This window comes from Cupressus sempervirens, chromosome 3 (assembly GCF_028749045.1).
Source record: "Cupressus sempervirens isolate cs-2001-9-10 chromosome 3, ASM2874904v1, whole genome shotgun sequence".
Classification (NCBI taxonomy): Eukaryota; Viridiplantae; Streptophyta; class Pinopsida; order Cupressales; family Cupressaceae; genus Cupressus; species Cupressus sempervirens.
The window spans coordinates 489,222,876-489,246,717 of NC_143120.1; the positions used below are offsets into that span (position 1 = coordinate 489,222,876).

General features: G+C 36.5%; 1 protein-coding gene across 1 annotated transcript in view; it reads right to left on the reverse strand.

Moving 5' to 3' along the window:
- Window positions 1-23,842, reverse strand: part of LOC149567302 (protein PIN-LIKES 7-like) — a 58,811-nt gene that overhangs the window by 15,486 nt on the left and 19,483 nt on the right. The window contains exons 3-7 of the mRNA XM_089820484.1: window positions 23,609-23,733; window positions 23,093-23,214; window positions 22,603-22,851; window positions 12,671-12,748; window positions 11,763-11,863 (exon numbers count right to left, since the gene is read on the reverse strand). Of these exons, the coding sequence (XP_089676610.1) occupies window positions 11,763-11,863; window positions 12,671-12,748; window positions 22,603-22,851; window positions 23,093-23,214; window positions 23,609-23,733 (675 nt within the window). The remainder of the gene's footprint in view (window positions 1-11,762; window positions 11,864-12,670; window positions 12,749-22,602; window positions 22,852-23,092; window positions 23,215-23,608; window positions 23,734-23,842) is intronic.

Below are 23,842 nucleotides of genomic sequence, written 5' to 3' on the forward strand. Positions count from 1 at the left end.
ACTTGCTGTTTGGTGGACGTAGCCCAGAGATTGGGTGAACCACGTTAAATCTTGGTGCCTTGTGTTCATTTTTGTGTGATCTATTATTTTCTGTTATTGGTTATATTTGCATGTAGTTTTTTTTTTTTTTTTTTAAATTTCTGTCCGTGGTTTATCCTAACATTTGGTGCCAAGTGTATCCAAATGCCTCCACTGCATAATCAGTGGTTCACCAAGTGCGAGCGGTCCCAATTTGGCCTCCAGTGCACCAGTGGGGATCATCCACATCATTGCCTCAAGAAATAGGCCGATGTCATAATGCGGCATGTAAAAGGTCTTGTGTTGCAATGTCATGAACTTTGACATCTGTTCGGCCAACAATGTTGCCTAGTCATATACCCTACCATGCAAAATCTCGTTCATCATCGCTACATGTGGAAATGAAATATCCAAGGCACAGCTAGAACTTGTGAGGTGGCTCTTCACAATGTCCATCAAACAGCACCAGTGACCTTCCTGTATATTAGATTTCTTCATCCCTCTACCCCTTGATGTGTTTGAAAGGGTCTCTTGTTCTATCTAGGACAAGTCTCCACACACAAGCTATATCAACTACATCTTCACTTCCCAACTCATCTTTTTAGGCTTACCTTCTATTTTCCTTCTACCTTGAGCATGGCCAGGTATCCCAAATACCCATGTGAAGTCGATCGGTTTGAATGACACTACTAAGTTGCAACCAAGATATTCAAACGTCCTGATTCAAGAGAACCTGTCATACGTTTCTATCATTATGCATAGAAACCCTTCATAGTCTCTAATGCAAAATACTAGCATTTGCACCACCTATTCTACCTGTGCTTTCCAGATACTAGCTTTCACCTGGTGGTTGTCTAGAGTCTCCTGCCACCACTTTCGGCATTCTGCACCATTTAACTCTTCGAAAGTAACTCTGTACTACAAGAATATTTGTCACAGCCGGCTATTTTGGTTGCTTTACTTTCTTCTTACTTGGACCTATACTGGTTCCTCCTATTACACGGACTCTTGATAGCACTGTCTTCATATTCCTGTTCATGGTTGAATCTTCGTCCAGTTTCTTTTTCCACGCCCTTTTCCCAGCTGACTACATAACTATCACTTCTTTGTTATTTTGCTAGATAGATCACAAACTATTAGGTCAATTGCTTCCCTATACAAATTGTTACAAAATTTCTCTCCTGCCTTAGCGTCCATACAGATCCATACGACCCTCCTTCAAAGCTCTGAACGGCTTCTGTTGTACGGCTACAACATTTCCTCTTCCTCAAATTGTACGACCAAATGATATCGACTCCTCTTGTGATTGTCTTAGCCGTACAGTAATGTAGCTCCTTGTTTTGGTGTACGAAAATTGCTTCCTTAGAGTTCTGCTTCCTTCTCTATGTTACGTCTTGGCAGTATGTGTCATGTCCCCTTTCTAGAGTGGACATCAGAGACGATAGAGTTAGCCTATAAAGGAGTCTCGTAAGCTGGCAGTGGTGTTTAGAGACTTAGTCAAGGTATATAGTGTTCAGATCTGGAGTTTCAGACAGTAGGAGGGCAGTTGAGAGTAGTTCCGTAATTGTAGGAGGAGTTTCCTACATTTTAGGAGGTGGAGATGGGTTATAGTCTTGAGTCTCTACAAGATCATTCTATGGTTTCAACTTTGGGAGATTTGGAAATGTTGCTATTTTTTAGGAGTATCCCTAATTTTGAGGGATGAAACTATCAGTTATTTCAGATTATCCAGCATCAGTCACAGGAGGTGATGAGTTTAGTTTCACCTTGTAGAGGTGTTTTGGCTATTAGTTTACTATTTGGGAAATATTTTAATATATTTAAATATTCTCCTAAGTTAGCATTTTAATAATTTAAATAAGGCTAAGTTATAGCCATTTTGGAGTAATAAGGGTTTTTTGGCCTCATCTGGGTGAATATCCCTTGGTGTAATAGCTCGTTCGAAAGGTCTTGAACTTTTCTAAATATTTCTCTTTTGACTCAGAGCATTTCGGTGAATGGATTTCTTTTTATTGGAAAAAAGGTCATTTTCTAGATACTTGACCACTTTAAAAATGAGAAATATATTATTTTATAACCCAACACCACATGGGGACACTTTTAGGGTTCGAGATAAGTTTGGTGGGTTATAAGGAGGTAAAGACAAAGTTCTAAGTGATTGTTGACATATTACATCTTGGATTTGTGATTTGGGCTCTAATTGAGCTTTCAGCACTTAGGATGCCAACCCCACTTGATTTGCCTGTTTGGAACGTAGCCCCCAAAATAGTGGTTTGGATTTGTTGCAATCAAAAGCATCTTGAAAATTGTGCATTGTTTCTTCTGGAGAACGCAGTATTGAGTCAGAGTTTTAGTTGGGGTTTGGGCATTCTATCCACATGTGGGCACTTTGCAGTTGTACGCCAGTACCTTGTAGCTGTACAGTAGCACCTGGCAGCCATATTCCTTCCCACGTGCAGCATCAGAGAGTTGGAACCTGGCCGTAGCTTCCTTCCGGGCTCATATTTCTCCTTCACGCCTTGAGGTTGGGTTTATCCTTGGTTGTAATCATCTGGATATTATTGTAAATCTTCATCTGGTTATAAATTAGGTTTTATATTCAAAAATCTTCTTGAAGTGAAATTGCTTTGATTGTATTTGAAATATATTTTCAGAATTGGTTCATGTTATTGTACTTCTATTATTACTTGTTGAAAAATATCAAAAACATAAAACAATCAAACTCTTCTGCAACTTTCGTCTAGCTCTGCAAGAAAATTTTAATAAACAAGGAAAAAAATTTAAAAATAATAAAATTACAGCAAATCAGCAAAAGAGATCCATCAAGGATCTTTCAGTGCGCTCCTTACTTCTTCCCCTTTTTTCTTCTTTTTTTTTTCCTTGTATGATACTTTCGGCTTTTACTTCTAATTTGGCCATACAACATTTCTCCACAACCGTACAGTTTGTCCTTCACACTCGCAATTTGATGTACTATCCTTTCTCTATTTTGTTTCTGTAAGGTCCTTGTGTCTAGTTTCTCCTTCCCATCATACACTGTATGGGCTTTTGCTTTGTTTCTCCAACTCTTTTTCACTGTACGTCGTATGGTCTTTGCTTTGATCCCCTTCAATTTTATTTCACTATATACCATATGGCCTTTGTGCGCTGTATCTCTTCCACTCACTATCCAACGTATAGTCTCTCTGCTCTGTCTCTCCTTTTGTCATACATCGTGCAGTCTTGCCTTTATTATGCTTGGCCTTTCTTATAGCCATACACCGTACGGTCTTTGCACCTTTTGTCACTGCTTCCTACCTCCGTACAACATACGTTCCACAAACTTTAACGGTTGTTTCTCTTTTACTAGCCGTACAGTGACTTTAATATACGTGTAGGACTTTTGTATGGGTCGTACATTGCAATGTTATCTGTCCAGTCTTATTGAGTTCTTAACCTGCTCCTTAATGCCGTATGGTAGGCCGTACGGTGCAATCTTTCCACTAATTGTTTTAATGACTACTGTTTAATTTAACAATCATGTTCCAAATTTGTTGCTTTCGTACTCCTTTAACACTCCAATCTTTTATTACTTTATTACGTCGCACTCAAAAAATTTGTTCCACTATATTTTATTTACTTATCTTACATATATATAGTATTTACAGTAGTTCTTCTCTCAGTGGTTCGTTGGTGGGGCAACATTTCTCTAATGATATATTTTTAACTTCGACCCATTCACTGCGTCTGGTATTTCTTTCCCGTCCAGTGTCCATAACTTGATTGCCCCATTATCGCCAACTTCTCGTATCTTGTACTGTCCGACCCATTTAACTTTGAACTTTCTAGGTCTGATTTCATTCTGTCTATTATACTTCAACACTAACTGGCCCGATTGAAACTTGTTTAATTTTAAGTGCTTATCATGCCATGCCTTCAGCCTGTTTTGTGTAACTTCGGTGGCCCATTGTACCTGCAACTATCACCCATCGAGTTTGTTCAAGTTATAAAATCTTTCCCTTAAACTTTCCATGTCACTCAGCTTGTTCTCAATTGCTATCCTCAAACTCGGTACCATGAATGCTGTCAGTACCATTGCCTCCTGCCTGTACATCAGCTAGAATGGAGTATGTCCAGTCGTTACTTTATATGAAGTACGATATGCCCATAAGGCTGATGGTAACTTCTCTTCCCAATCTTCTCCTCCAACTGCACAGGATTTATAAATCACTCAAACAAGGATCTTGTTCGTGGCTTCGGATTGTTCGTTGGCTCTCATATAGTACGGGCTCGACAATGAATGATAGCTTTTAAATTCAGTGGTGAGCAATTAGATAACATGATTAACAAAGTGTCCTCCCCGATCACTTGTCAACTGTAGTGGAATCTTGTACCTGGTGATGATTTGCTCATAAATGAATCTTGTTGTGCTTACTGCCGAGTTATCCGGTAGTGCGCATGCCTCTACCCACTTAGTCAGGTACTACGTCACTACCACAATGTATCTGCACCTTCTAGTTTTGCTTACCTTCAAAGGTTCGACAAAGTCCAATCCCCATCTTTTAAAGAGTTCTTGTGCGTGCAACGGATTCAGAGGCATGAAGTCCCTTTTTAATGGTTTCCTAGCTTGCTAACATGTGTTGCATGCAACAACCCAGTCTCTAGCATCATTGTGTACGATTGGCCACCATAATCCTGCTAGAAGTATGTTTCACGCAATTGTGTCTGGCCCCATGTGTCCTCCTTCCAGTCCTTCATGCACTTCCTTTAGTACCTTTGGAATTTCCTCCTCTAGGACGCACTACATTAGAATCTGATCAGGTCCCATTTTGTATAATAGCCCATTGATTAACTAAAATGTTCGGCTCCTCAGCACCAGTTTCCTTCTCTCATTTGGTGGCATTTTTCTTGGAAACTGTCCTGTCGATAGCTATTCTTCGATGCGTGTGTACCAGGATGGTAGTACTATAACATGAAATAGCTGCACATCTGAAAAATCATCATTAACTCCTTCTGGTGGCTCCCTTGATTTTATTCTCGACAAATGATCTACACTTACATGACTTTTCCCTGGCCGCACCACGATCTCAAATGTGAACTCCTATAATAATAGTAACCATCGACTTATCCTTCCTTGAATAATTGGCTTATTCACCAAGTATAGCAATGCTTGATGATCTACGTAGGAATATGAATGGCGTCGCCAACAAGTAATCTCTAAACTTTTGCACTGCATACACCATCCCTAATGCCTCTCACTCCGTCGTACTATAGTTTTTCTTTGCCTTCGATAACAATCTACTTGCAAAATACACTGGGTGGTCCAATCCGTGGTCACCTATCTATGCCAATGTTGCTCCAATGGCATAATTCGATGCATCTACATGAACATGAAATTCTTTGTCCCAATTCGGATAGGCTAGAATCGATGCCATGGCCAATCTCGTTTTCAATCCCTCAAAAGCTTCATTCTGTTCAGCTTCCCATTTGTAAGGTTCACCCTTGCAGGTGAGTTTGTCTAGCAAGTACGAAACTTTTGCAAAGTTCTTAATAAATCTCCAATAATAACCGATGTGGCCTAAAAATGACTATTTCCAACACATCTGTCGAGGGTAGCATCTCCAAGATTACGCGGACCTTGTCTGGGTTTGTCTTCAACCCTGCTTTACAAGGTCTGTCTTCAACCCTGCTTTACAAACTATGTGTTCGAGTAGCTTTCCCTGTGGCACCATGAACCTACACTTCTTTGGGTTCAATGCCAATCTTGCTCATCTACACCTCTCCATGCATTCTCCGAGTGTCGTTATGTGTTTTTCCTCTGCGCTAAAAATTGACTAGTCATCTAGGAATGCTTTAAAACTTCTGATAGACATTTTATCAAATATGTGTAGGATAATCCTTTGAAATGTCGCCGAGGCATTGCACAATCTGAACAGCATCCTGTTGTATGCATATACTCCATCTTCCAAAATGAATGTTGTTTTCAATTTGTCTTCCTCAACGATTGATATCTGATTGTACCCTGAGAATTTGTCCATGAATGAATAAATCTCATGCCCTACTACTTCCTCCAAGATGCTATCTGTAAATGGTATCAAAAACAGGTCTTTAATTGTTACCGCATTTAGACATTGAAACTCTACACATATTCTTATCTGCATTGTGTCCTTTTTTAGGGATATCACGATCGATGATACCCACTCACTCGTTTGCACTCTACAAATGATTCTTGCCTCTAGCATCCTATCGATTTCTTCTGTGACCCATGCCACATAGTTTCTATTCATTCAGTATGGCCATTTCCGTATGGATACTACACCTTCGATCAATGATATACGGTGGATACATAGCTCTGGTGGCACTCCTTTTAAATCTTTATATGTCCAAGCGAAGACATCCTTATACTCCATAAATATTTTGAACATTGTCGCCTTCAAAACTAGGTCCCAATCATCTCCTACAAGAATGTTTTTCAGATTTTCCTCATCACCCAAGTTCATTGTTTTCACCGTAGGCTCTTCATACTCCATCGGTTTATCTTTACTGAATGTATGTGCCAATGTTTCATCCACCTACGCTTCTCCCTCTTTTAGTTCACTATACTCCTTTGGAAACTCATTACCTTCTTTTTCTTCCTCGACACCCAACATGTTGCAACTCGAGAAGAGCTCGTAATCTTCCATCTACCAATGTAATAGTCCATTCACCGAATCTAGGTCGTCATCAGTCGACCCTCCTAATCTCAACACCCCTTCTTTATCTGGTTCCATTCTCTTTTTCCTTCATCATCACTCCTGCCTTCACCCTCTAAGTCTGACGACGTTGCCTCGTCCCCTACCATTTGTGTATGCAAATCAATTATGAATCTTCTGCCTCCGCGTTCCATGGATAGAATGTTCCGTTTCCAATCATGTTTTACTTTTGCCTGTACTAACCACCCCTGTCCAAAGATGACATTATACCCTCTTCTCTTCAGTGGGATGACTACAAAATCTAGTAAAAATGGTTGCATCCCAATCGTTACCGGTTGTGCCATCAAAGTTTCCAACAATTTTATCCCATGCTGGTCTATCGTGAGTAACTGGAAGGTACGTGGCCACAACATGGGTTGTCCTAGCTTTTTCCAAATATCTTCCAGTAGCACGTTCACACCCAATCCTTCGTCTACAATTGTATCTATCAACACAATGTCTAGAATGCTCATCTCAACTACTACTGAGTGTCTTCCTGTCGTAAGTGCCAATAGCATCAGGTCTATTGCCGTTGTTCCATTACTATCCCTTCCTATTTCCTTCATCACTCTCGAGGCCGGTGTCATTCATAATAGTTGTTTGCAATTGTGGCATCATGAGACGGTGGTCATTTAATTTAATAGGAACTTTTGTTTGCATTATCTGCCTTATCATGTTTTGTTTTGCTAAGTTCCTTTTCGAGGTTTTGACAGTGTCTTTTACTTGTGATTTCCCTGATTTCATTTGCCTTTCCAACTCTGTTCGTGCTTTGTGCATCAAGGTATTTTTCTTTTTTCATCTGCTCTCGTGTGACTGCCAAGACCTTCTCATCACATATTTCAATGCTTAATAGATTTACACCTTTCTTTGGGCATTTTGAATCTTCGTGGTTTCTCAGACCACACCATCTACATAGTAGCTACGCATCTCCTTCGTAGTACAATCTTTAGCGAAGTGGCCCCAGAGATTGCACGCACGGCATTGAATCATCGGCCGTCCACTCGAGTCGTACTGTATTCGACTTTGGCCTCCATTGTTATTGTTGTTGTTATTGCCACCCCTTCCGCATCTATTATTGTTGCGATATCCTCCCAAAGTTGCATCGTTGCTTGTGTTGTTTCCAATGGACACTTCCTGCATTAATAACACCTGCTAGTGTCCTTTTGATTTCATGTTAAATGAGCACTCCTTTAGAGAATGTCCTGCAACCTGGCAGATGTCACAAAACTGTTTCTTCGAGCATGAGCCCTTTGTATGGCCATCCTCTTTATAGTCTGTGCACCACAGTTCTCCCTTCACTGTGTCTGGATTCTTTTTCAAATTCTTAAATTCTTTCATCATTCTGAGCATATCTTTCTATAATGCTTGAACTTTCTTGTTTGATTCTTCGTCACTACTGCTACTGTCAGATGATGAATCGTCTAAGGTCGACAATTTATGCTTTTTTTTTCTTACTTTTCTTTTGTTCACTTTCCAGATCCAGTGCACAATTATACATGTCAATGTACGATGCAGGTGGTACAATCTTCATCTTCTTTTTCAGAGCCGGCCGCAACCCCTCCACAAACCATCATTTCTTCGATCCGTCTGCTAGTTGACTTTCCATCTTCCCAACCAGCTCTTTCAACTGTCTAGCATAGGCCCAGATTGTTTCATTCTTTCCTTGCTTGGTGCTATATATCTCCGCTACTATTTCATTATCATCCTGTACCAATTGAAACTTTGCTATGAACTCTTTTTCTTACATCCACCCATGTAGTCAGTTTCTAAGGGTCGGCATCCGAAAACCAATCAATTGCCACACCCCGTAGGGTTGCTGGGAACTATCTAACCCAATCATCTTCGTCCATCACGCCATTTGTTGTACATATGGTTTCACATGTCTTGCAATGTCTGATTGGGTCTACTGTACCATCACCATTAAATTTCAGTAGTTTTTCTTTAGGACCTACCATTGCTACTTTCTTTTGATTCTTAGATACCTGAGCGCCCGTGTTGTTCTGAGCACCCGCGCTGTTCCGCACAACACCCGCATTGTTCCGCACAACACCCACGTTGTTCCGAACACCACCCGCACTGCTTCGAAAAACCATCCTTCCGACAACTGCATTACTTGGTGAGAAAAAATCTTCCTCAAGCGAAGTTGTTTGATTCTCTTCTTGTATCCTTTCGTTGGGTGTATTGGGAACAAAGAGTTCACTCCACGCTCGTGCTCCCTCGGCACTTCAAGTCGTGCGAGTTGCTTCCCTTCCATTCGACTGCTCTACCCTCGACATATATAGGTTAATGAACTCCTTGCTTGTTTCTTCCACCAAATTCAATCGCTGTCAAGTCTCCTCCAGCAATTTCTTGGTACTCCTAGGTGAGTGCACTCCCTTCGTCTATGCCCTTTCACCCCCTCGATGTCTGTCATCAATCTATTGAAGCTTCTATCTGCACTCTACCTGCTATGCTAAAATTAAAACTTCTTGTGTTGTACGTATTTCATCCTTGTTTTTTACCTTGTTCCTAACCTTGTTAAGCAAATTCGGCATTAATCTTCATAATGTTCCTTCATTCTAGGTTCGTCTAGCAACGGCGCCAAATGTTTATCGTATAGGGTAAAGATACTTAACGCATGTAGTATAGCACGATATAACACAGAACGGGTACTTTATTCATATACGCAATATGCTTATTACAATAACTCCAATGATGATTCAAAGTCTATTCTGGATGGTGTACATATACCTTTCTGAAGGAGTGACTCAACCGTCACGCGCCCGTTTGGATACTATTCTACTCGTCGGCTACAATATAGAATTTACTGACAACAGCCATGTGGTGAAGGTGGGTCCCTGTTTGCATTTTATATGACACCCTTGGTCTTGGTCAATTCTCTTTATACAACACCCACTTATAATGAGAGCACATATTAGTTTTGCACCAACTGCCCAATGATAAAACTGCCACATGGACAGTAGAGATCTCACTAATGTTCGAAGGTTTTACTAACCCACCATGCACTATTCACATTGATTGACAAAAGAATGTTGATGTCATGGTTATTATGGTTGTACCTATAGATAGTAAAAACCACAATCAACATAGGTACATTCTCCGTTACTTTTACTTGTGTACAAAGAAGACTATAAATCTCACAGTTTATGGTTGTGACCCTGCAAGTTAGTTAGGTACACCAATACAAGATATAAAGGAATGTTGTACACTAATACTTAATTAGCGAGTACACTGATTGAGCTAACTCTGTCTTATTCCGCTAAGCTAGCAGTATGTTGACTGGTCAACCAATGCAGTTGCAGAATTCTTCCAAGTGTAATTGGATGGCTTTCTTTCAATAATTTTGGCTACTTGTAAGTTTGCAAATATAGATTGTAGAGACTAGCTTATGGTTAATGGTCGCAGTTCTGGTTTCCATGTTTGTGCTTGCATCTGTCTGGTGATTGTGAGCAAGGTAATGCTGAATTTCCCTTGATCAAGTCACCAGTCTACAGTGATTCCCTGTTACTCCAACATCACTCTAATCATGTTAAGATATCTTTTATTCTTGTAGTGTAGTTTCTGCCCTGCATATGTGTTTAGGCATCTCAAGTGAGTTAATAGTCAAATCATACTTTCAAACGCCTATGAACATATAAATTGTACTCACCTCTATTACCAGTTGCTACTGCAATATTCTATTTTAAGAGAACTGATCCATAATAAACATCTGGAGGGTTGTAATGGGTAGGTTGCAAGAGACACATGTATAATAGGTTAAAACTTACGGGGATTCATCAAGAGTGACAAGATTTTTTCTTTCATCCGTTGCTCTAGATGCATGCTTGATTGAAAACTGCTTGTTAGTGAGCTCCAGTAAGCTTGATCCTGTTTTCTATTAGGCACAGCCAAGGCCTGACTCCTATTTCTTTTTTTCTCTTTTAATTGATTCATGGGCTAAAGGGAAACTGCCTCCTCGTCTTCCAAAAACTAAAGAAGAGGAGATGCCCTTCTATGCATTGGCCTCAAACTGTCCTCATTGTTAATCCAACTCATTGGCCAAAACACATAGCATCCCTTGCCTTGGTTGTGAATAGTGGTTCTAAGGGAAAGAAGCCCAATAGTTTTGTGAGCCAACATACACAACAAATTATTTATAGAATGAAACATAGGAGAAGGAACTTGAATTGAAGAAAGTTAATACTTACCTGAGCTTGACTTCTCTTAATTTGTAACTAGTTTTCTTGAAATCCATCAGATCTAATAGCTCTTGTCAAAAAACAGAAGCTCCTAGGCTTTTTCATGAATAATTCTCTTGAATTCAGATTAATTTGCATTGAGAAGAAAATTTGAGAAAGGGAATGTGAAGAATTATAAGTTTATACCAATAGATTCAGACTTCTTCAAAGATTTGTTAAGATGTGTCTTTGGTAGCTTTTAGATGAATCTTGAAAGAGCATTTATTTCTTCATCTTTATATGGTATAGTTCTTGGTAATGTTTATGTTTGTAAAAATCATACCATGAAACAAAAAAGAAACTAAAACTGAAGCCTTCTTTTGGAATCTTACTTGTCCCCCAATTCTATTCCACATAACTAATTATTAAAGAATAAATTGAGTACTTGTTAAGAAACGATTGTTGTAATGTTAACTGTTTCATTAGCCTCTCATACCAACAACAAATAAATATTAGTAATGCTCAACTCGGATTAATATTATAAATTACAACAAAATTGTTGCAGATATTTGTTCATGAACAATAATTTACTGAAACTTTAGCATGCGATAATAAATATACTACAAAACAAATGTGAAGTTTATTTTTTACTTGTAAAAAGCTATGAAAGAAGAACGTACTTAAACTTTGACATGTGATAGTTGACATACTGACAAAAGAATGTAAATTTCCTTTGTTGCTTGTAAACAACAATATAATTTTTCTCAAGTCTCGTCACCTATTTAATACATTGTTTGAATTATAATATCCCTGAATTTCTATGAATCAAATCATAAAATGTGCAAAATATAAACTCAAAATGTGCTTAGGTACACACCCTAATAAAGCGATAGAGCCTTGGATGACTTGAAGAGGAGCACCCTGGCCAACAAATAATCTTTTTGTCTGTGGAATTGCTCCAACAATAAATCCCAGAATCTGCAGAGTGAATGCATAAATCAAATGCAGCTTAACTCTTTCATATCCAATCAAAATTGCCATCGAGAACTATAGTCCATTTAATTGCATTTAAATCTGTTCTAGCAATAATAGCAACATTGTTTGATCAAAAAAACTAACAATAATGTGTTAAAACTTTTCCAAAAATTTATTATGGCTACAACACAAGTATTTTGATCATTTATTAACAAAAATTATAAATGTTTTCATGTTCCAGTAAATGAAATAATGAGCATCGATATGCCTCTCTGTTTCCTAAATCCAGTTATTCTCCTTTATATTTCACAATTTTCATTTTATTTCATCAAATAAGAATCTCTGGCCCTTTTTCCATGCTTCGCTTTCCATCACTTATACCTTCTTTAATCAATAATTTTGAGTACTCTCGAAATATGAATAGTACTCTCATGCATATCTTTAATTTGTCATCCATAGATACTGTTTGTTTACAGAAATTAGTGAGAGGTACCTATTATGAATTTGGTTAATCGTCACATGGTAATTTATTTTCAATAGTTTTGACTTAGGTCTTATGACTCTTACAAGAATTCTTTCTACCAGTGATATATTCTGGCTGTACGAATAGAATTTTAGATTTTAAATCTTTGAAGAAACATATTACATGCATTTTTCAACCACCTTCACAAAATAACATTACTTGAATCTTCATCAGGTCACATTAATTCATTATAAGCTTTATCTCATGTTAAAATTATGGTTATACAAAGAACAAAATGATAACATTGATGTCCCAAAAGACATGTAAAGTAAGTCAGAGAATTATACCGCTCCAATTGTAGGAGGTGCCATGATCTCTTTAAGGTGAAGCCCATTTGTAAGTTTCTTTAAATGGTGTTGAAAAAACTGCAGAACAAATCATTATTAAGATATGAGGAATTAATAGTTTCTGGTAAATCTCAATAATAATGTATAATCCTTGGATATTCACTCAATATTTACCAAAATAATGTGCCACAAGTATTTCACATCGACAGAAAATTATAGGCAGTTCTTACAGAAGTTTTTTATTTATTATGACAAGGAACCTTAATACAAAATGATAAATTAACAAGTACCTGTGTTTTAGCACAACAATATATTATGTATTCAAGGGGCAAATCATGAAGATACCTAATGTGTTCATTAAATCACTTCAAACAATTGTCTATCTGCAAGGACCGAAAACTACAACATATAGTTACAGATTACAATTGAAAATCTCTAGTAGGGGTTAAAACATAGAAAGAGCTTCTAATAAAGTGCATAATACAGGAATTTATGTGTTGTGTTTTCTTTTTGAGAACAGAAAAGGGATTTCATCTATGAAAGTGATTAATGGAAGTGTAGGTTTTCAGTTCTTCCACGATAGATTTCCAATAAGACTACCTAAGAAAAGAGACTTCTTAATGTATAGTGCGGTTGCTTGCCCAAAAATTGAGTATAAAGGTTTAAGGAACAGCTAACACCAAATTGCCATATAGAAAATTATTTAAGAGAGAATTAACATTACTGAATGTTTTATAACCAATATCATGGTTCTAAAATTTGGTGAATTGCAAGAATTTTTGCTGAACAAGTTAACACTCCATAGATTTACAAGTTGATTCTATCAAACGTCTTGTGATTTCTTTGGGAGTGACTTCACATTTTTTGTTTGCAACTCAGTTAGACCATCCAAGTTTTCACCTACAAAATCACTCAAACTTGGCAAGTTTTTGCTTGCAACTTTGCTACCGAAAACACCAATAGTCCTTGTTAGAACCCTGATTTTTGTGTTGTCATTCTCATTTTCAGTGATAAGGATATCACCAATGTTTATTGATTTTCAAATGATTGAAATACTTACCTACAATCAATGCACCATGAAAGTCCCTCTATCCCTAGACACCTTGTGGGGTGATGCTCCTCAGCCCCACTAGAGACTTTCACCCCTAGACCTTGCTATGGTTTTATAAATTTTGAAATTGTTTTGGGCTCCACAAAATGGAAAGAGTCTCTTTCCTTGTTTATATAAAAAAGTTCAACATTTTTCAAGTTTCCCTGCTAAAGTAATTTATTTTAATATATACTTTTGGTTGGCCAAGTCAATCTCAATTCCAAGTAATGCTAATATGATAAAAAGTAGACTAACATATCATCAAATTCATTATTTATCAATGAACCTTGGGAGAACGTTCCCCTGTCCCCCACCCCAAAAACAAAATTTAAAAACCCCCAACATCCAGCCCATTCCAAGGATGCACCGGAGACTCCCTAGCAATGCCAGCACAATTTCTGCCCACCGCCAAAAAAGCAAGGACATCCCTACATTCCCAAAATGCTAAGGGGTATGCAACAATGTCCCTCAAGCATTCTGAGGAGGCTCAAGCATCCCCCAACATAACAGCTCAATAATGTGAATTTTAAAAAGAAAACACATTTTTTAATTCATTCTTTGGTTCTTTTGATATCATGCTAGTCGATGTAATAATCTCTATCATCAAGTATTGTTGATATCTATTAGCATATGATATAATAGAACTTTTCCATTTGTTGATTCGACAATTTAAAATTTTATCATTGTGTAGTATTGAGTATTCTAATTAGTAATTCGATGTTTACTACTCAATGTTCAATATTTATTTGTCAAAGTTCAATGCAACGTTCAAGTATTTAGTAATTTACTATTGAACATCTTTATTTCTTATACATCTTTTCATAACTACCACTTTAAGTACCATATGTATAGTGTATAGTATATACAACCCGCATAGAAACCAAATTTCTATTGTAAGTTCAGTTGCAGTGTTTAGCCGGTAGCACCCTTAGTACTAATTTGCCTCAAACTTGGTATCAGTCTTGGTCCAATACACCTATTGGTCCAACCAAGGTACTCACGAACGCACGTTGGCTCATTCTAAGATAAACTAGATACTTGGGTGCCCCTTTTTTAGTTTTTACAAAATTTAATTTGTTTTAAAGTCCATGTCTTCTAAAAGTGAAATGAAGCTTAAAAGTGATCTTTTTAACACTACAAGAATTGGGTATACCATCCCCTATAAACTTGAGTACATTAGATCAACTTTTTAATGTGAATAGTGACGCTAGCATGACAGGTCCTCTGCTACCATTTGGGCTAGGGGAAGACTAGATCTCTAGATCTCGTGACTTCTTGCTTTACCATAGTAAGATCTTTCCAATCAAGCTAGGGCCTAGTCCCCATAAATGTGAGTTTCAAAACACTTAGGGAGGTTATTTCTCTCATTTGTTGTGCATGTTGCTTTTTGTTGAAAGTTGACAAAAAATTTGGCTTCTAGCATCAAATAGAGGGAATTGAATATTGATTTTTGAAGCTTGACCAAGTGTTGCAGCTTCATTTCTACTCATTCGCAGGCTTCCATTGGCAGAAAAAGGGGAAAAAAATCATTTTTTTAATCCATTTCACAAACATAAAATAAATTTTATTTACTTTACAGTTTTACCTTTATTTTCCATCTTTTTGTTTTTGTTTTGAATGTGTTCATAAATTTCTTGCTATAGGAACTAAAATGACATCTACCTCTTCCTCCATAAGCACAAATAAACAACAAAAACACAAAGCAAACCCAAATTCTCTTCTAGGAAATGTGCTGATATTAAACAACCCATAGGTCAAAATGTCATAGATATCTCTACGATAAGTTCACTTATTCCAATATTGGTGGTGCAAGAAGTTATGAAGCTTTCTAGCATGAAATTATCGGATAAAATTTCCAAAATATCGCAGAGAAACTGGGAAAATATCTATGATAACTTGATGTTTTATCATGAAAAGTCAAACTTATAGCTCGTGGATGCATATACACAATGACCCAAAAAGGGCAAAGCACGATTTTTATGAATGCAAAAATAGTTTTGGCGAGGAGAGAAAGGGTGGACTATTTTGATAGTGTACTTGTATTTGCTTATAGTTTTATAAAGACAATTTTCTATTTTTAGTTTTCTTTAGAATTCAAACTATCAGACTATGGTATATATATATATATATATATATATATATATATATATATCAGCTTGCTTGGTTTGTTTACTCATATATTTGACTCATTAGATGCATCTCTTTATTGAATTTTGCAAAAAAAAACGCATTTCTAAATAAATTTAAGCAATTTTTTGAGTTCCCAGTATTTTCCCATGAAGTTTACAACTTATCTACCATATTTACGGATATCTTTTTTCTGTCCTCAGCTATAAGATATTGATAACAATATGCTGAACTATGATACAACCACTTCCAGGAGGCAAGGGAATACCATTGGAAATGTTAGGGATGTGATGTGGAATATATAATAGTTCATATTTTCAAGTGATAGGCCATTTGTATTAAATATCAGGAAGAGGCATTAAAAATATGCAATGGAGAAAAATGGTGTTCTCCTACCACAAAGACAATGTTAAAATATATTAAGGAGCACTAATACTGTGGTAGAAGACCATTCATTTTTTACTGCAACTGATCCTAAAAGTAAAGCACTCATTGTACACAAAAGAAAGAGATCTTTGGAAAGTGCATCTCAAAATAAGAGGCGAGACATTAGTAACCAAGATGTATATATGCAAATGGGTTGGCTTTCAAGTTATCTTCTCCCCATAATGAAAAAAAAAGTTGGAAAGTGTTAATGAAGCTCCAAGAGGGTATAAGGGCTTAGGGTATGAGAGGGTACATGAAACCTTGTTGGAAAAAAGAGGTCAAGGAGTTTGAAGATACATTAAAGCCCACAAGGGATTCATGGATTGAGACAAGTGTATCCACTATTTTAGATGAGTGGAAAGTATCAAACAATCATCCCTTGATGTATCCACTATTTTAGATGAGTGGAAAGTATCAAACAATCATCCCTTGATCACTATCATGGTTGTGTCTCCTAAATGGGCAATATTTTAAGTCATAGATTGTAAGGAGAGGGTAAAGACAGGAAATTTATTGCTAATATTCTCATCTCCAGGATTGAGATGGTGTACCTAGACACATTCAAGTCATATCTGACAACACAAAGAAATGTAGAGTTTATGGTTTGTTAATTGAAGAATGACTGAACATCATATCTTTTGGATGCCTTGTGTGGTCCACTCACTCAATCCTATGCAACAAAATACTAGGAATAAAATTGAGTGGACCAAAGGGATTTATGCATAAGTTTAGGACATCTAGATGTTCATCACCAACCACCACATATCAAGGGATTTCTAGATCATTTTTAAACTTGGAGCTATTGAAGGTAAGTTTAGTAGTAATTTATTAAAAACATTAGTATTTTCTATTTTTCTTATTTTCATAATTTAATTGCGTAATATATATTCTTTAAAGTTTGTCTTAATTTTTTAATCATAATGTATTTAGTTTCCATTATGTGTTACAAAGACTTGTTTTGCATCTAACACAATCATCTTGAGACGGATTGTGAAAGTTAAAGTGGCACTTTGCAATATGGTTATGAGCCAAAATTGGTCTATATGGAATCAAAGAAGCACTAAGAGAGAAACAAAAATTTATCAAAAGATATTAGATGACTCGTGGTAGGATCTCGTGGATTATCTTCCTAGTTTCACTGAGCCCATTATGAGCATGATTTGATACACTAGCAGAGATAGACATTGCATTGGATAGTTTTATGATGGCATCAATTCAATGCTTGAGAAGATGGAGTACATCATAGATGCAAAAGAGCCAGACCCTAAGGAGACATTTTTTCAAACAATTGCATGTGATTTTCGAAGAAAGATGGAACAAGATGACCACTCCTTTAAATCTTTACTATGCATTGACTAAAAATTATATTAAAAATTCAATATCTTGACATGCCAAGAAGGCTTGCACCATATAGAGATTTAGAAGTTTATGAAGGGCACAAAGCAGTGTTTCATTGACTCTTCCCTAAAGACGATGTTCGAGATTTGATTATGAATGAGTTCATAGATTTGTGCATGCAAATGGTCCAAGTGTTGATGCTATTACTTATAGGTTTGAGAAGGATGCTCCTAGTTGGTGGTACCTCTATGAATAGTTCTTCCAAAACCTGCAAGCTTTTGCAACCAAAAATTATAATAATTGAGTCTAACAATTAATGAATATTTATTTTATCACAAGTGGTTTTTAATTTATAATTAACTTTCTTTTCATAGGTTACTAGTTCATCTTCATTAAAAAGATATTGGAGAACAATCTTTCATCCATTCAAAAAATGCAATAGAATGTAATTAAAAAAAGCACAAAACTTAGTATATGTGAGTTCCAACTTGTGTATCCTTTAACACAAGAAAAATGAATACAAAGAAAGGAAGTCAAAGATATGGGAGGTACTAGAACACCTAAGGATTTTTTCTTCAAGGCTATTATGAGCCTATGGTCATAGGATGACCTTTAGGTCTAGTTTTGTCTATCTCGCCTAGATCAATGGACTTATGACTTGTTGGTCTCAACCTTGCCTTCACACATGTCACATAAGCTTGGCATTCAATCTATCAAGCCATGGTGGAAGGATTCTAAGTGGTATCTTGGGAATCCTCTTTCCAATTACAAGCCCAAGATGGGTTATCACCCGCTCGCCCCCCATCTGCCAATAGTCACCACTCTCAACCAATGCTAGCATTTGTAGTCTTCTAAGAAAGCCTGGAGACTTCAATTTCTTACTATTTTGTTCACTACCACAAAAAAAAAGATTGCACGCTTTTCTTGGGGCATGCCTTTTCAATGGTTGCCTTTGGGTTCCATACTTAAACACTTGGGGGTTTTGGACACCAAATACCCTTTTTGTGGGCAACCAAACTTTTCTCCATATTTTCTAGTTTTCCAGAAGAGCTCAATATTATTGGAGTTGGGTACATGTTTTTCGGCCCTTTAGGCCAATATCCTTTTCTTGGCATATGGCCTTGCTAGGTAATTCACCCAAGATCCCCTTTAAGTTCTTCTAAATTTAGCGTGCTTTCAAGATGGAGATTTTATTCACATTATGGATAGATTGAAATATTGTTTTATTCTCTCACAACTTTTTGGATATAAATGTTTCTACGTAAACTAATTCTTATATTTGTAGTAATGTGATAGTGATGATTCAAGTGCAAGCCAATAAAGTGGCTTTGGAGGTGGCCCACCTGCAAGAGCTAGTTCAACATTGGGGTAGTGCCCCTTGTATGATGGTCGAAGTGTCATTGGACTCTACTTTTGCAAAATGGACTTCTCCTAGTAGTCGTAGTTCTTTATCTTGCTGCTCTCAAACCTTGTAGTCCTAGGCCCCTCGTCATTATACTAGTGGGAGAGATGATTCATGGAGGTGTCGCTCAAGTTTGCCATTGTGTTGTGGCTTTGCGTCAAGTTGTCTTGTTGCTACTCCTATGCCCTTGGTACCTACTAAATTGGACTAGCCTGATGTTGAAGGTGATTTTGCCTAGCCTACGACCACTTCCTCCAAGTGGTTTCCTCGTGTGGCCCTAGCTATCTCACATTCCAAGAGGGAGGAATAAGAAGAAAAAGACATGGAGACAGATGAAGACAAGTGGTCCCTCCTAGACCCAAGCCCCAACTCTAATGGTGTATGGGGTAAAAAAGATGATCAAGATGCCCCCCTCGCTTGGCACTTCTTTGGCCACATGAGGTGGATTATTCTAGTTTTTTTCATAAATAGTTGAATTGTACTATGATTTCAACCTTGGGCGGCTTGACTCCCGCAAGGTGATCTCCTATCCGCTAGATTTGTTTTGTGAATATATACTTTAATATTATAAATCAATAAAGGCCTACCGATCAACCAAATGATGCGGGATATAGAGCTAGAGCATACAGACTTGGATGCTTCCATTTCTCAACTTATTGCAATTGAGAACTTGAGAAAAGAGAACACTATTAATGCAATACAAGTCAAAAAATGGCTTGGCATTGCTTGTGGTTCATCTAACGTTAAAGACGATGATGATGTTGCTGATTTGGAGGATCCATTTGATGATTAAAAATTAAAAATAAAGTTCCAATTGTTTAAACAATGATAATTGAACTCAATATTATTATTTTAATATTTTGATATTGAACTTGACATATATGATGCTATGATGGGATGATCATTATGTTCTAGTTAGAATTTTGTTGTGCTTTTGTTGTTTATATGATATTATGTGAAATTCTAATCTGAATTCATGCTTCTAGGCTGCATAGATATAGATATCGATATATTATTTTTACTTATTGACCCAAAACCCGATTTCAATTTTTTCTTGTATGAATGAATTAGGTTCTTTAACTTGAACATGAATTGATAACTTAGAATATACACAGAAAAGTGGTAACCTCGTGATTACATGAAAAAAAGACACAAACATATGTAATTAAGGTATTGGAATGATGTGGTCATAGAGCCACCATTTTTTTTGTGTAAACGTATACCTCCCATGGATTTCATTGTGCACCAAAGATTAAAAAAATTAAATTATCCTCCATCACTATGTCCTAGAAAGAACAAAGGGAATAGACCCTATCACTTTGTGATATATGGTGGTATCTCAACAAAAAAATTATCTCGTCACACTTGCAATTGTTCAAGGGCCTCAATCCATGAAACCAACCATATTGAAAATGTTTGGTTTAGCCAAATAATGGTCCCCTTCTCAATATGTAAGAAATGCCCAACACAGAAATCTAAGTTGGAGTTAAAAGTAGTCAAAGGGGACGTCCAATTAACCTAGATGTATCAAAACTAAATTTCCTCTCTAATGGATTGATCAAGGCACCTCTTCCCCTAGAATAAGGCCACAAGGGACACATAAGGAGTACCTCAAAGTGGGTAGATCATCCACAAGAATGTTACTAAATTGAAATAGAAAACAAGCATCAAATAATCATTGAAACCAACATATGAGGAAATGAAAAAGGAAATGTCCTCTATAGAAGAGTACTAAAAAGGATGTATCACTTGCAAAGACAAGGTTGAGAGGCAAATTTTAAAGAAGAGGACCAATAAATCAAACTCCATAATAGGTATAAGAAATGGAGATCTCTATAGGGCCCTCTTTGTAGAAGATACAAACATGAAAAGGGAACCCTTTGTGATATATTTGATTGCATCATTTCAAGCTCAAAAGTGATACTATATGATCCATGTATTGTTTTTTATATTTGGGGTTGAGATCTGATGGTTGCACTAATATGGATTCCCCTTGGCATAAATTTCTCAATTGTAAATTGTGGGATTTTGGAATCGTTTAGCATGAATTCTAACATTTTCTAACAAAGCAATTTTTATCTTCTTTCCTTTGAAAAGGTACTAGAGTTGATATCTTATAAAATTTCTATGGAAAAGTATAGGTTTTGTCTTCCTTCAATGGATATTTTGCACATGCCATGTTTCCTTGTTAAATTTGTTGCAAGTGGCAAGTTCTTGGATGCAACAGAGGTATGATATTCTAATGTTATCTTCTAGATACAAACTCATTAAGGATGGTGCATATGTTATTCACCATCTACTTTTATAGGAGATGTTACAAATTCTATTGGCTTCATTAATCCCTTTAACTTTAGACCAAGAGTAGATATTAGTGAGTTCAATGGTTGTGGTTGTCCCTTTGATATGCTTGAGCTTTGGGTAGTGCCTCCAAGAGGCTCTAATGTTTGAATTTTTTCATTTTGTTATATAATGGAACTAGATAGGTGCAAATTTTTTATACATTAGGGTTCATAATTATATTGAGCCTACACACCTAATAGAAAGGAAAGAAAAAGACATTTTGTAGTCCACATATACTAGCCATTTTGGGGGGGTAACAATGATAAGGGACCAGCCATACTCCTTACGGGAGGCCCCTAACTATGCTACAATTGAGACATACATACCTTACCCCTTGTAGAATTTGAAATTGTGACCTCTCTTTCAAGAGCACATGTTCTCCATCACAATCAACTTAGGTTGCACCCAATTGATAATTATAAAAGGTAAGGCCCTTTCAAATGTATATAACACAAGTGTTATGTATCACTTCCCATTTATACTCAATTAACTAATTAATAGTTGTTTTATATGCCAGGTGAATGAGTTATTCCCTCCCTCCATCATGACTATATCTTGGAAAAATTAGAGATTGTGTTCCAAACTTCCAACAAAACCTTATATGCATCTTTGTGTGTGTTAGTGTATGTGCAAGCAATACACACACATGATACTATCATAAGCATCTACTGCAGATACCAATCTTTGTGTGATCACATTATTTTCTTGTATATCTTCACAGAATGTTGTTTAATCTGTATAAATAAAAGCCAAGGGAAATTGTCTACCAGCACCATGAACTTGCATCTTAAAGCACATGAGAAATGAACTCAGAGAATAATTTATACCCTGGATAAGCTCTATTAAAGTTTTTAGCTTAGGTTTGAGCCATAAGACAGATTTAAAGTGCTAATGACTTGACCAAGGGGCTAATAAGGACACATGCAGATTCGCAGGATATAAAAGCTAATAGAGGCAAACTACATGAACAAAAAGTTATGTAATAAACTTGACTTGAAAAAACAAAGGATCCTTCCCATAATTTAACTATACTAAGATTTTCCTTATAATTGATAAATCTAGGTGATAGGCTAAGAAAAATGTACCTTTACATCTACAGTACTAAAATATTCAGGAAAAATCCAAACTCTCAAATAACATTTGTATATCTTCGATCCATAACAAAAATTCATAAATATTATTTCATGGAAAAAAATAAATAGAACTCACATTTAATTTCCCAACTTCTTCAGAAATAAATGAATCTGAGGGATCCTTGTTGCCAATCCTTTCCATACAACTTGGAACTTCAGTATGGACTGCTTGTAAAAGACTAGATTGTAATCCAGTGTTTGAGGATTCTATATGTGGGATCTTTTTATACAGTCCGGGCTCAATTTCCCCATCATGTTCATCCATTTGAATTGATGCTGACCTCACGATATTATAGGTGATAGACCAAATATAGATGGCACCGATCTGTCCAACAAAACATATTAGAGACAAGTTAGACAACAATAACTTTCTGTATAACAATATAAACTTGCTTGAACAATCAAGTTACCAGCTCTATAACACTCTTAATTTTCTTATCAAGGCATAGTACTCCCCAAAGCATGTCTTCTATTCAAGTCAGAAGTTGCATGATAGTGTACAGTAAGTTTTTTATTACATGGTTCCCAATAAAGTATAAATATACAACTTTCAAGGGAAACTATACCGCCATAGAAAACGATGCATAAGCAATTCCATAATCCATGCAAACATCAACATCACCAAAAGGACTTCCATTTTGCTCACAGAGTGCAGGAACAATAATGAGAAGCAGATTCCCCAGGTTTCCTGTACACATCACAAGTATTACTCCAAAGAAAAGTAACATGTTGTGATGCAAAGAACACCAGACGAATGTACTATATTTTAGAGGGGCCTGCCGCTAGTAATGAATAGTAAGATAAATCAGGTCAACTTTACTACAATGATAGTAGAGAAAAATAGAACATCCAGAGGTCTTTGTAAGACATGAGCATCAATAAAATAGTTCTAGAGATATTTAAGTCTATATATCAGAAGAGGAAATGTATTTACAACATTTGCATGATTGCAATTGTTGAATGATTGTTCTTAAAACTAAGTAAAATCTGCATGAGTCTGCAAATCTAGAAAGTGTAACCTTCTGTAAATACATGTAAAACTGACTTCAATTGATAGTGCAATAGACATTAAATGCACCTACCTGAACAACAGTTCCCTATAACAAGACCACTTAAATGTCTTGGAGTTCTTGTAAGCTTCACAACAATCCATCCTAGAAGTCCTCCAATCAAAAAAGTAAGAAGAATATTAATGGGCATATACCACCTGCAGCAATCAATATAGGATGTTATTATTTGATTAAAAGAAACAATAATATCAATTTATAATCAGATTAAAAGAAGCTAAGAATATCAACTTCCACTGTCTACATAAA